This window comes from Hyaena hyaena, unplaced genomic scaffold, assembly GCF_003009895.1.
Source record: "Hyaena hyaena isolate Hyena2069 unplaced genomic scaffold, ASM300989v1 scaffold_807, whole genome shotgun sequence".
Taxonomy (NCBI): domain Eukaryota; kingdom Metazoa; phylum Chordata; class Mammalia; order Carnivora; family Hyaenidae; genus Hyaena; species Hyaena hyaena.
The window spans coordinates 438,051-451,162 of record NW_024081441.1 but is presented as its reverse complement, the minus strand read 5'-3'; the positions used below and the strand labels follow the sequence as shown (position 1 = coordinate 451,162).

At 31.8% G+C, this 13,112-nt stretch overlaps 1 protein-coding gene across 6 annotated transcripts in view; it reads left to right on the top strand.

Moving 5' to 3' along the window:
• IMMP1L (inner mitochondrial membrane peptidase subunit 1) overlaps positions 1-13,112 on the top strand; it is a 74,635-nt gene that overhangs the window by 19,759 nt on the left and 41,764 nt on the right. For 4 of the 6 annotated variants that reach the window (XM_039219328.1, XM_039219327.1, XM_039219329.1 and 1 more), the window contains exon 3: positions 4,012-4,267. The exons of 1 other annotated variant lie outside the window; for it this stretch is intronic. In XM_039219328.1, coding sequence (XP_039075259.1) covers positions 4,192-4,267 — 76 coding nt within the window. In that variant the 5' untranslated portion in view covers positions 4,012-4,191. Of the gene's footprint in view, positions 1-4,011; positions 4,268-11,225; positions 11,230-13,112 lie in introns of those variants that run through there. One more of the 6 variants, XM_039219332.1, reaches the window with a different exon arrangement.

Here is a 13,112-nt window from a genome sequence, read left to right as displayed (position 1 = left end):
TGAACATTCTTAAGGCCTTCTTAATACTTTTCATACTTTATATTATTTAGAAATATTGTAGATACATGTTCTGATTATGTGTCATTGTTATATTTGAAAAAAGTGTTTTTATATATTCTGATATTTTAATTTTTTATCTTATCAATAATGTATATTGAAAACTTCATGATTATTATATCATTCAATTTTGCATTTATATTTCATAATGAGAGTAATTGTCTATTTAAAAATGTATTTGTCTTTGATCACAGTGCTGAAATTAAAGAAAGGCAATTGTACTTGACTCTTAACTAAGTACTTAGATATTTTCCACTTGTCATTACATTTTTTTAGTTTAAAAAGCATCAAATTAAATATTATTTTATCCTGGCTTTTATTTTAATTCATGCATTTAAAAACTGAAATTTAGATAAAAGATAGTTTCAAAATAAATTCAGTATATTATTTATGAGTGGAGCAACACATTAGCATTGGGTTCACAATAGATCATATCGCTTTTATTCCATCTTACAAGCTTAGCAGCACAAACAGAATAATCAACATATTATTTGGCTGTCATCTGCTGAACAGAAACCAGAGATCACAAGGAGGTTTTCCCTAGCTGTGGTGATGGCCTTTTTGTTCCAAGCCCCCATCTGGGAGGGCCATGGTGTGTTATCATATGGAACGCGGGGTTTTCTGTAATCTGCTTAGCTGCACTGCAGTTTGAATCTTCATTCCATGTTTGTGTAATTTATAATTTTAATGAGACCATGGCTCTTGTGGGCTTTGAAATATATTAAAAGCTCTTTTGTGCATATGCTTTTGTTCTTGCTTAATAGGCTCAGTGTATTTAAAACTGATGAATTTTTATTCATGAATTTGGATGTCTGGGGATTAACCTAGACTGAATATCATTACACTCATATATTGATGGTTAGAAAGTTTTTTTATTGTTATTATTTTGTTTTTGTGTGTGTCTCTGTGTGTGTCTTTGTGATACTTGTTACCAGAAAAGGAAAGCACTTACATAATTTTAAAAGGCTAGGAAAAAGTGACATGGCTAGATCATAAAGAATTGATTTAGATTTTATCCATGTTATTTATTCATACTCATACTTCATCATTAGTCTTACTATTTTAGATAAATAATAATTTAAAATAATTATTTATCTAATAAATAAGAAAATAAACAATTATGAAAAGGCAACTTTTAAATGAGTTAATACCTTATATACTATTGTTTATATTGAAATAATATTCCAGTGTCTGACAAAGACAGACTTTGTATTTTAATTGTATGACGTCAATTATCTGTTCGTACTAAATCTGCCATTAACTTTCTTGAATTAAGTTGGGTATGTGTTTTACATTTTAACTATTTGTAGTCTTCCTTATTTCTGCAAAACCCTTTTTATTAATGGAGTTTTTAACCTACATTGATGTACGTAATGAAAAGACTAATGGAAAAACAGCTTTCTAATACTTTATGAAATTGGCTTTTTATTTTTGCTAGAATACTGAAATTTATTACATGCTTCAAATCTCTATTAATACTTATAATGTATTTTTAAAAATGGAATATAGACAATCATATAGTACCTTAGAAGAAAATCATGGCCCTTTTTAGATCCAGACACATTTTTTTGAAGTTGCTGTCTATTGGATTCAGCTAGGGTAACATACAGACTTACTAGTCTTTTATGAAGTTGCCCAAGGTGTATTTTTTTGTAAAAACCTATGTTTTATAGACTAAAGCATTTTTGAAAGTATAAAACATCATTTTTTTTTGGTGCATGGTAGTCAGCAGTTTGGTTGGTCCCTTCTTCTCCCCCACTACCCTTAACCTAGAAATGTGAAATAGAGGCTAAAATGACAACATTTTGTTCTTTTCTAAGCTTATCTATCAGCTTTGACACTGGAATGTTTGTTCTTCTAGAATACCCCTCTGCATTAGTATTTTTTATTAGTTGTGCAATTTCAGTTTGGGAATTTTATTAAAAATGTATGATCTAAAGCAGTGCTGTCCAGTAGAAATATAGTACAAGTCACTTATATATTTTATTTAATCCATTATATCCAAAATACTATTATTCAACAATATAAAATTTTATTATTTTTTGTACTATGTCTTCAAAGTCCAAGTGTGTAGTTTATACTCAGAATACATCTCAATTTGGACTAGTCACATTTCAAGTGCTCAGTAGCCATATATATTTAATAGCTACCTTATTGAACAGTGTAGCTCTAAAATACTACATATAAATATCATAATAGAAATGTATATTTTTTGCATTCCTCATTAATTTTCTAGCTATCTTCAGGATGACCAAAGAATGTTTATGGGCTATCTAATTGAAATTCCACCCAGTATTTTTTATAGCTCTATGACTGATACTGTTGGTATATATATATCTGCCTGATTAACACACAAAATTAGAATTATATTACCTGATTCCTGCCTACTTATCACATATTGTATAGATCTGTTTAAATAAATATACTGTGATAATAAGGAAACAATGGCTAATGTACTGGGTGTACTAGGCTCCTCAGCAACCGTGGGCAAATCAAACTTGTCAGATGTATTTCAAGTATGCCAAGGAGCTTAGTTTTACAAGAATCCCATGGCAAATCTTAATATGTTTGTTTGTTTTTTAAAGTAAAGTTGAGGACTCCTCTTCGCATTCTTAGAATTTTTCTGCATAGTTATTTGTGGGAATGTATATCTTTCTTTTCACATAAGTTTGCTTAGAGCTCATACTGCCTTAAACTTCTGGAAGAAAAAGACTGAAAATAAAGTTCTCTAGGATTCTGTATATTTTAAATGCTCTGTATATATTCAAATATAAGGAGAGGGAATGTGTTTAAGTACTTTAGAAACACGTAGTTAAGAACTATAAAATCTTGAATTACAATTGATTTGAATTGATTAAAATATTTTAAAGTATAAAATGATCAAAGTGATGTGTATAAAATACCATCACTACACCTACTTTATAAAAAGTAGAGACTTTTTATGTAACTGGCCTTGCTCAAGTATGGTTTCGAGAGAAAATCCGGAGATTTCTGAACTTTTCACGTTTTGAAATTTTTAACACTTTAAAATTTTGAGGGAAATGAGCTAATTTTTATGTAATCTAACTTTTATGTAGATATTGCTTGATGCCTGTTGTATCCTTTTACTCACTTAAATTTTTATTGACTTCTCTGTTACTTCTGCATTTAAAGTGTTGACACAAAATGTTAAACTATTCTTTAAACAATACCTCTAGTTTCTTGGAGATGATAAATCCATCCATTGATTTCCTAATTTTATTATGTACACAGTCAATTGTAATCCAAGATTACAGCAAACAAGATGTTAATTTCGAGCCATAATCTATGTACATTTCAATTACAGAGCATGATTGTTATAGAAGCACAGAATAAAAAGGAATAACATTTGTGCTATCCTCACAGGAGCTGTCAATAAAAGATGTAATAGGGGATTTAGGAATCTGGAAATGGCCAACTAATTTATGTGAATCTATTTTATTTCAGCTAGAAAGACCAAGCTCTTTTTCGTCTGCACTGCATATTGCAGAGCACAGGCTGTCTATAGAAAACCAGGCGGCTGCATATGGATAGTCCCTTGATATCATTCACTTGCTGTGTAATCTTATTATGCAAAGTTCTAATCTTCACCTAGAATGAATGCCTCTGGGTCAGAATATAGTCATATCAGGGTTTTTGAGGTCATGTTTTGTGATCCTTAGCTTATTCTTCTAAGTAGAGCTGGGATTTAAAGGGTATTCCCCAGACGCTAGCAGAGATAGACAGCAGAACCTGCTGCCTTTTTGGAAGACAAGACCAACATGAGGTCCCTGGTAGGATTAAACTTGATTTGTAGCTGTAGGATTTTTTAACAGATGTATTATTGGACAGGGAATAGGGGGCCACCAGCACAGCAAAATTGAATCACGACTGGCATTCTCAGGGAGTTTGCTGCTTGCGAAAACAGCAGCTGCATGTGGATTTGACTTCTTTCAGGTGAAGCGACTTCCAGTCATTTGGAAAGGATGGGATGAAAAGGAACCTTGGTGATAATTTTGATGTCTGCAAGATTTAGTACCAGTGTAATGGGATTATCGGTAACACCTTCACTGCAGAAAAAGCCACCTGGCGCTATAACTGGCAGCAACTGAGAACTAATCCTTTCCCATCTCTTGGATGTCATTCATGAAGCTCAAAGCGATTTCTACCCTGCTAACTGTGATTAATTTTATAAACAACAACAAAAAATCAGGTGATCAAGGCGAAGAATGTGCTTTTTATTAATTATTTTTAATGTGTAGCCTTATTATAAGCTATATGACTTACAGATTATGTAAGGCATACATAAACTATCTCATGTAAAATTTATTAAAATTTTCAAATAAAAAAGTTGATTAATAATATCTTTTATACTTTTTCCAGTTGAGTGACAGTGTATTTGCTATTGGTAAAGATTTACATTTGAGATTAAATATTTAAATACTTTAGTGTTCTTTTAGGTATAAGGTCATTATCACTAAATTAATCAAAATATTTATTGGTGTAAGGAATTTGTCATACATTTTACCTGTTTATTAAAGACTGGTTTGATTACTGCTGATTAAATGTTTCTAGTGAGTTAAACCATTTTTAATGATATAAAAATAGACATTTATATTTTTGATAATAAAGGTAATGCTAGCTTAAACCAAGGAAAAGAACTTTCTGTGAAAGTATATGATTTTAATATATAAAAATCCTAAAATAGTTAATACTGAATGACATTTTTTAAAATCAGAAATTCTTAGTGAAAGTTTTCCTTTTGCAGGTAAAGGTTTTGTTATTTGCTCTAGAATCATGTATTAGTTAATTGAGGTTTTTTTTTAAGCATTTTATTTCAACTAAAAACTTTATCAAGTACTTTGTTTAGAGGTGTTAATTATTTTAATATTCTTCTTCTACATGGTCCAGAATAAACTGAAAGAAAATGAAGTGAAATTATCCCATCAGTCACCCAAACAGTATGCAACATAACTGCCAAGACTAGAAAAGATAATTAGTGTTGTCAGTGTTATGATCCTAGAATACTTACTTTTAAAATATTTATTCATAGAACTTGATTTTTATCTTGTTTTTGATTTAGTAGCTTTTTATTAAAAAAATAATTACAAAACCTTAATTTAAAAGTCTTAACTATATATAGGTGAATAAAATAATTTCTACAACTATAAGAATTAATAAAATCTAATAACCTATTATGCGCAATGCATTGGTTTACTTGTAGCCTCTGTTTACATACAGGACATTTTATTCTTCTTCATAGGAGATCTTTATTAGAAAATCAATAAATATAATAAATTTATGTGGAGATCTTTGATCAAACCTACCTAGCAAATTTGTTTTTATTAATGGATTTTTTCAAACTGGTTTCAAGCTCATGTATTCTAAAATATGTTTCTTCATTTGTTGTCACATTTTAATAGCAATATATTTACTGAACTGCATTATGTTAGTATATAAAGGAAGTTTTTAGCCTTCTATTTGTATTTTTAGTATTTGAAAAGGTATCCATTTAAAATTCTACTATCACAATTAAAAGGTCTATGCATGGAATATATGAACTAAATTCCTTTTCTTATCCTGATAACGTAATCACTTATTTTAAAATACAAAATATTTCGTTTATGTGTAATTTCAAATTACTTTGCCAGCTAGTATATTTTCTCAGGATAACTTTATAGTAGTTAATAGTATTTTATAATTATTTTTTAAATGGATTTCCTTTCAAAACAAAATTTGTCTCAAAGCTAACATAGTATATACTTTCTGGCTTTTTAAATCCGCTATTTATTGAATGACTCTTGAGAGTTAGTATTTTTTTCCTTCTCTGTTCCTAGGCAAATTAGAGATGGTTATTTCCTTTGGAAAGCCCCAAATAAACCATCTTAATTAAATTCACTGTAAACATAAAAGGTCTTCTCAGTGATATACATTCTTTTTAGGTAGATTCAAATGAATTTAATACCTTATTGATAACTTATGAGAAATCTGACTTATCTTTAAAAGCTACAAATAATTTATTGTCACAGGTGACTAATAATATTAGTAAAAGTTAATGGAGTTGATTCTGGACATAAGAGAAAGGGATCTAGACTGAGAGAAATGAGAAGAAATTTTTGAAAAGGAATAAGTCAGGTATAACAAAAGCAGGATGAGAATCATAGGAATTCTTGATTATTTAAGAGATTCTAAACTTTTTTTTTTTGTTTTTTGACTATTTATGAGACTTGGTATCTCTCCAAAGAGCCATACATGAACTGTAGACTGGCACAGTGACAGCTAGCCTATGATAATGCTAAATGATATTCTTCCATTTGAATGAATACCCTTCAACTCTTGATTGCACAACTTGTATATTGTTCTGAAATAAATGAATCATATATAGTCATTGGGGGATTATTGGTGGATAAACAGGATGGTTTTGGTATTTCAGGCTTTTGGAAGCTGTTATTTGTGTTAAAAATGTTAACTGCTTATGGTTTATAAATATACAATGAGTTTAGATTTTTGGAAATATATAAAAAGTGATTTCAGAAAACAACACTGGATTTTTGAAAATCATTGAAACGTTAGCATGATAAAGTTTGATGATGAAATTCATAAAGTTCTTCCTAACTTAACATTCAGTTTAAAAATAACAAATGGATAAATTTTGTCAAATTCCTGAAGATACTGAGTTTGTCTCAGTTGTCTCAAATGACAGCATAATGTCCTTTATGACGCTTCCTTCCTGGGAGCTTATTAAAACTATAGATTCTGCAGCTTTGCTCCCACAGATTTTCGTTCATTTAACTCTGATGGGAGCCAGAGAATTTGGTTTTTCAATTAGGTTCTTAGGTAATTTTGATGTTGCAGTCACATGTAAAGCAGTATTCGCTACTTTAAACCTTAAAGTGAGGGCATTTATTTCCTCTGGAAATGCATCAAAATAAATAGGTTTAAATAAAGTCTTCATAGATTATGGGGATCAGAACTCCTTAATTTGTAATTCTAGAAAAATACCCTCTGCACAAGTCTTACAGTAGATTTAACATTATGGATTTGAACAATTCATGAGCAGCCCTGAAGGTGATTTTGAAATGGCAGGAATTTGAATTTGATGGAGAAGCTGCTGTGTGAGAGTGAATTATTGAGCTCTTGTGCAGAGTACACCGTTCAGCATCCATGTCTTAATGAGTCTGTTCTCTTCTTGTCACAATATCTTCCATTCAGGGTCTGAAATGGACATATATCTTTCAGTTCTTTTATATGTAATCATATGGGAAAAATGTATTTTGTGTAGACGTTTCTAAATTTGAGAAATCACAGAAGTCTCAGGAATGTCATTCTTGTCCAAATGAAGGTAAATGTAGTAAAACTATGATGGTTGGTAGTTTCCTGATTCATATCTCCTCACCTTTCGTTAATGTGAACACTTCTTTAAATACTAATATATTCACTAACTGTTCTTCTCAAAACAAAAACAGTTATGATTTTAATCACTTCTTTGATTGGCTGCTTATACTTTAAAATGAATGAATTTTTGTAAATTGGCAGTCTTGATTTACATTCTTTACTGTTTTTCTCTATTTCTGAAATAAAATGCTTTCTCTTCTTTTCAAAAGAAGTCTAGACCTAAACAATCAGTTGGATGTTTTTGTTGTGTTTTTGGTAGCTTTAGGTATCCTGAAATCACTCTAAGGCTACTTGCATGATTAGATATTAATTAAGATCTTAGATTATACCCCTGTTCTTAGAAACTTCTAAGGATGGAGGAATCTCTAGTTTCTTTTCAGCTTCTAGAGTTCATTCTGCTTCATCTTTATAGTTGGCTTTAACATCAGTCTGACTTCTCTCTTTCCCATGCCTGTTTATTATAGTTTCCAACAAATTTCTTTAATTGAAAGACAGTCTAGCATAGTGGTTGACTTGGGAGCCCACCTGCCTCATTTTGAGTTCTGGTTCTGCCGCCTATGAGCTGTGTCATTTTGAATGGTTCTTTAACCTCTCCGTCCCCCAGTTGTTTTTTTTTTATCTATAAAATGAGATACTTAAGTTCTCATAGATTTATTGTAAGAACTAAATGAGTTAATATAGGTAACTAGAACAGTGCCTGGCACACGGCAATAACTACTATTTAAGTATTTGTTGTTGTTGTTATTTTGGTTGGTATTTGAGGTTTTCTTATGTGTAGTGAAAGAAGCCATTATTACCTACATCCCACTTAGTGTTTTCTAACTTTGTTATAGGAAGAAATCTCTTTATCTATAATGTAGATAACTGTTGAAAGCAGTTATCAACCTTTGCCTTTATGTGAGCATTATATGGAGCTTTAATATATATACTGTATTCTTTATTTACAGTATTTACTGTATACTTTGTTTCCTATATTATGTAACACAGTCACAATTTTTAATTTTTCATTTCTTTTTCCTCACATTTCTGTTAATTGATAGAGTACATAAGCTCTCCTTTAAAGGAATTGATTCTTTACATTGATGAATCAATTTCTGAAAAATGTAAATGTGATAGAGAATAAAAAGCAACAAATTCTGTTTCCTATAGAGTAAGAATTCTTTATGCTAAAGTTTCCCAATTTTTTTTCATAGCACACATGGAATATGATAAATTAAATGGCACACAACAGTAAATGACTAGATGAGCAAAGCCCCACAAGGCTAGTTATGGCCACTGGCTACCCTAACAGCTTAGAGCAGTGGTTCTTATATGCTGCTGTGCTTCAGAATCACCTAGAGGACTTTCTAAAACACAGATTGCGGAGTGACACTCACTAGTTTTCTAATTACATAAATCTTGAGTTTGGCCTAAGAATTTTCATGTCAGACAAGTTGCCAGATGTTGCCCATTCTCCTAGTCTGGTGACCACACTATGATAAACACTAGTTCAGTGTGTTGGTATCCTGGTGTGGTAGATGGTAGGTCTCAACCAAGCTGTCCAGTGTCCTAATCCCTAGAACCTGTGACTGTATTACCTTACATAGCAAAAGATAGTTTTGCAGATATAATTAAGGATCCTGAATGAATATTCCGGTGGGTTCAGTGTAATCACAAGAGCCCTTAAAAGCGGTAAAAGGCAGAAGAAATAATCTGAAGGAGATGTGACTATGGAAGAATGGTCTGAGGGATTCAGTGCTGCTGGCTTTGAAGTTGGAGGAAGGGGACCATAAACCAAGGAATGTTTGCAGCGTCTGGAAGCTGGAAAATACATAGAAAGGATTCTCTCCTAGGACCTCCAGAAAGGGATGCAACCCTACCAACACCTTGATTTTTAGCACAGTGAGACTTACATTGGATTTCTGACATTAAAACCATTAAGATAATAAATTAAAAAAAAATTTTATTGTAGTTGCCATACAATATATCAGTTTTCGATGTACAACATAGTGATTCAACAATTCTGTACATTACAAAATGTTCAGCATGAGAAGTATAGTTACTGTCACCATACAAAGTTATTACAGTGTCATTGATTATATTCTCTATGCTTTACTTTTCATCTCCCTGACATACTTACTTTATAAGTGAAAGATTGCACCCCTTAGTGCCTTTCATCTATTTGGGCCAATCCCCCACCCCCCACCCCCATCCCCTCCAGAAACTGCCAGATTTTTTCTGTCTTTATGAATGTATTTCTGCTTTGTTTTTTAGCTTCCACATATAGGTGAAATCATATGGTATTTGTCTTTTTCTGACTTACTGCATTTAACATAATACCCTTTAGGTCTATCCATGTTGTTGCAAATGGCAAGATTGCACTTTTTTTTTTAATGGCTGAGTAATAAATATTTCATTGGATGTATGTATGTGTATGTATACACGATATTTTCTTTATCTGTTTGTCTATTGATGGACATTTAGATTGCTTCCATATTTTGGCTATTGTAAATAATGCTACAGTAAACAAGGGTGTATATATCTTCAAATTAGTATTTTTGGATCCTTCAGGTAAATATCCAGAAGTGGAATTACCGGTTTGTATGGTATTTCTATTTTTAGTTTTTTGAGGAACCTTCATACTCTTTTCCATAGTTGCTGCACCAGTTCACATTCCCACCAACAGTGCATGAGGGCTTCCTTTTCTCCACATCCTGGTCAACACTTACTCTTTCTTGTCTTCTTGATATAGCCATTCTGACTGGTATCAGGTGATATCTCATGGGTTTGATTTACGTTTCCCTGATGGTTAGTAATATTAAGAATCTTGTCTTGCATCTCTTGGCCATCAGTGTTTCTTCTTTGGAAAAATGTCTAGTACTCTGCCTATGTTTTAATTGGATTATCTGTGGGACTTTTTTTCATGTTGAATTGTATGAGTTCTTTATATATTTTGGATATTAATCCCTTTTCAGATATATCGTTTCTAAATTGCCTTCTCCCATTTAACACATTGCCTTTTCATTTGGTTGAGGGTTTTCTTTAACTGTTCAAAAACTTTTTAGTTCATGTAGTCCTACTTTTTTTTTTTTTTTACTTTTGTTTCCTTTGCCTGAGGAGACAGGTCTAGAAAAATATTGTTCAGGCTGATTGCTTGCATGTAGCTGTCCCGTTTTCCCAACATCATTTATTGAAGAGACTGTCTTTCCTCCATTGTATATTCTTGCCTTCTTTGTCATAGATTGACCTTATAAGTGTGGATTCATTTCTGGGCATTCTATTCTGTTCCATTCATCTATGTCTCTCTTTTTAAGCTGGTACCATTTTTTTTTTTATTACTATAGCTTTGTAGTATAGTTTGAAATGTAAGATAATAAATTTGTGTTTTCCAAGCCCTAACTTTGTAATCGTTTTTTACAGCAGCAATAGGATACTAAGACATCTGTAACCAATTCTCAGTTTACCAGCTGGCTTTATGCTGAGAGTTCCCAATCTCTGCTCATGTCCTCAGTGCATGAGACTGAGAAAATAAAAATCTGGAGCAATAGCTCCCTCATTTTTCTATCATCAAACTGACAAAATAACCAGTATTTGAACCCACCATGTTTTCCTTCTTACTATGTTGGAGAAAGTGTCCCAACTTCTGTTAAAAGCCAGTATATTTTTGTTTGATCCCATCCTCTCTGGCCTTGATTGATTGATGCATGTGAGTCCATTTGTGCCTACCATGTGATGTATTTCTACATACGTTTATACCTGTGTAACCAATACTTGGGCTCAAATATGTGCCCAACAGATCTAGTTATTTTTTTTTACCTCTGTCATCACCACTTACTTTTGTTTGTATTTAACCTTCATAAAAGAGAATAATATAAACTGAATCATATAACGTGTGGAATCATACAGCTTTTGTGTTTGTCTTTTTCACTAATAATATTATGTCTGTGAGATTTATTCATGTTGTTGCATGTAGCAGTATTTTATTCCTTTTCATTGCTGTTTAGTGTCCCATTGTATGAATATACCACAACTTATTCATTCTCTTAATGGTTGGTATTTAGGTTGTTTATAGTTTGGGGGTATTCTGAATAAAGCTGCTATGAATATCCTTTTATGTACCATTTAATGAACTTAAGCAGCTCTTTCCATGAAATTCTATTTGGGTGTAATATTGCTGAATCATAGGGGTAGGTACTGCCAAACACTATTCTGAAGTAGTTCTATAAATTTATTCTTTCCCCAGCAGTGATTGACAGTTATACTTACTCCAAATCTTTTTTAGCTTTTCATATTGTCTTTGTAATTTAGCCACTGTGGTGATTTAATGGTAATATCTCTTATAGTTGGCAATTTCCTGATAACAAATGATGATGAACTTTTCATATCAGCCAGTTGGTTATCCTCTTTTGTGAAATCTCCATGTTTTTTGCCTAATTTTTGTTAAGTTGTTTGTCTTTTTTAAAATGATTTGGAATTCTCTGTATATTCTGGATGTCCCTTTTCCAGACACATATCTAGATATTAATATCTAGATAAGTTATTGCTCCCTGTCTGTGTTTTTTTTTTTTTTTTTTGCCTTTTTAAAAATGGTGTTTTTGATATATGGAAGTTTTTAATTTTAGTAAAATCAAATTGATCAATCTTTTATGACTAATATGTTAGCCTTATTCAAAGGTAATGAAGATAGTCACTATTTTCTACATGTTTTAGTACTTTCCCATTCATATATTTGTAATCTATTTCAAATTGATTTTTCTATTTGATGATGTTATGGGTCAAGGGTTTTTTTTCCAGTATGCATATTTCATTGACCTGGCACCAGTTAGTAAAAAGATCAGCCTTTTCCCACTGAACTGTATTAAAACCTTTGTTATAAATCAGATAATCAGAAGTGTAGCTCTTTTATTTGGTTCTGTATCATTGATCTGTTTGTCTAGATTCACTACATATAACACTCTTCTGTAAACTTATCGTAAATTGTGATATTTCAAGTAAGCTTCTCCAGTTTTATTCTATTTAATGTTTGTCTTGGCTATTCCAAGTTTTTTGCATTTCTATATATACACCTTACAATGAGCGTGCCATTTTCTACTGAAAAAAAATACTCCACTGGAATTGTATGGAATCTGTAGACCAATTTGAGGAGAATTGAGAACACCGCAAATTCTTCAAATCCATGAACCTAGGTGTATCTTTCTATTTGTTTAGGTTGTCTTCATTTTCTCTCAGCAGTGTGATGATCTTACACATTTCCTTTGACTTTGTCTCAGCTATTCAGTGCTTTTTGGAGTTGTCATATATGTTATTTTAAAATTTTGTTTTCTAGTTGGCTTTTGGTAGTATGCAGAAATTCAGTGATTTCAGTGAATGAATGAATGAATCCAGTTTCAATTGTTTTTTGTACACTGATCTTCTATCAAGAGACTCTGATAAATCACATGTTTATTCTTTTACTGTGTATAGAAATCCCATTTGTTAATGATGAACTTTTAACTTCTTCCTTTCCAGAAAGTTTCTCTCTCTCTCTTTTTATTTAAGTTTATTTTGGGAGAAGCAGAGACGAAGGGCAGAGAGGGAGACAGAGAGAATCCCAAGCAGGCCCCACACCATCAGCATAGAGCCTGATGCAGGGCTTGAACCCAGGAACCATGAAGCCATGACCTGAACTGAAACCAAGAGTTGGA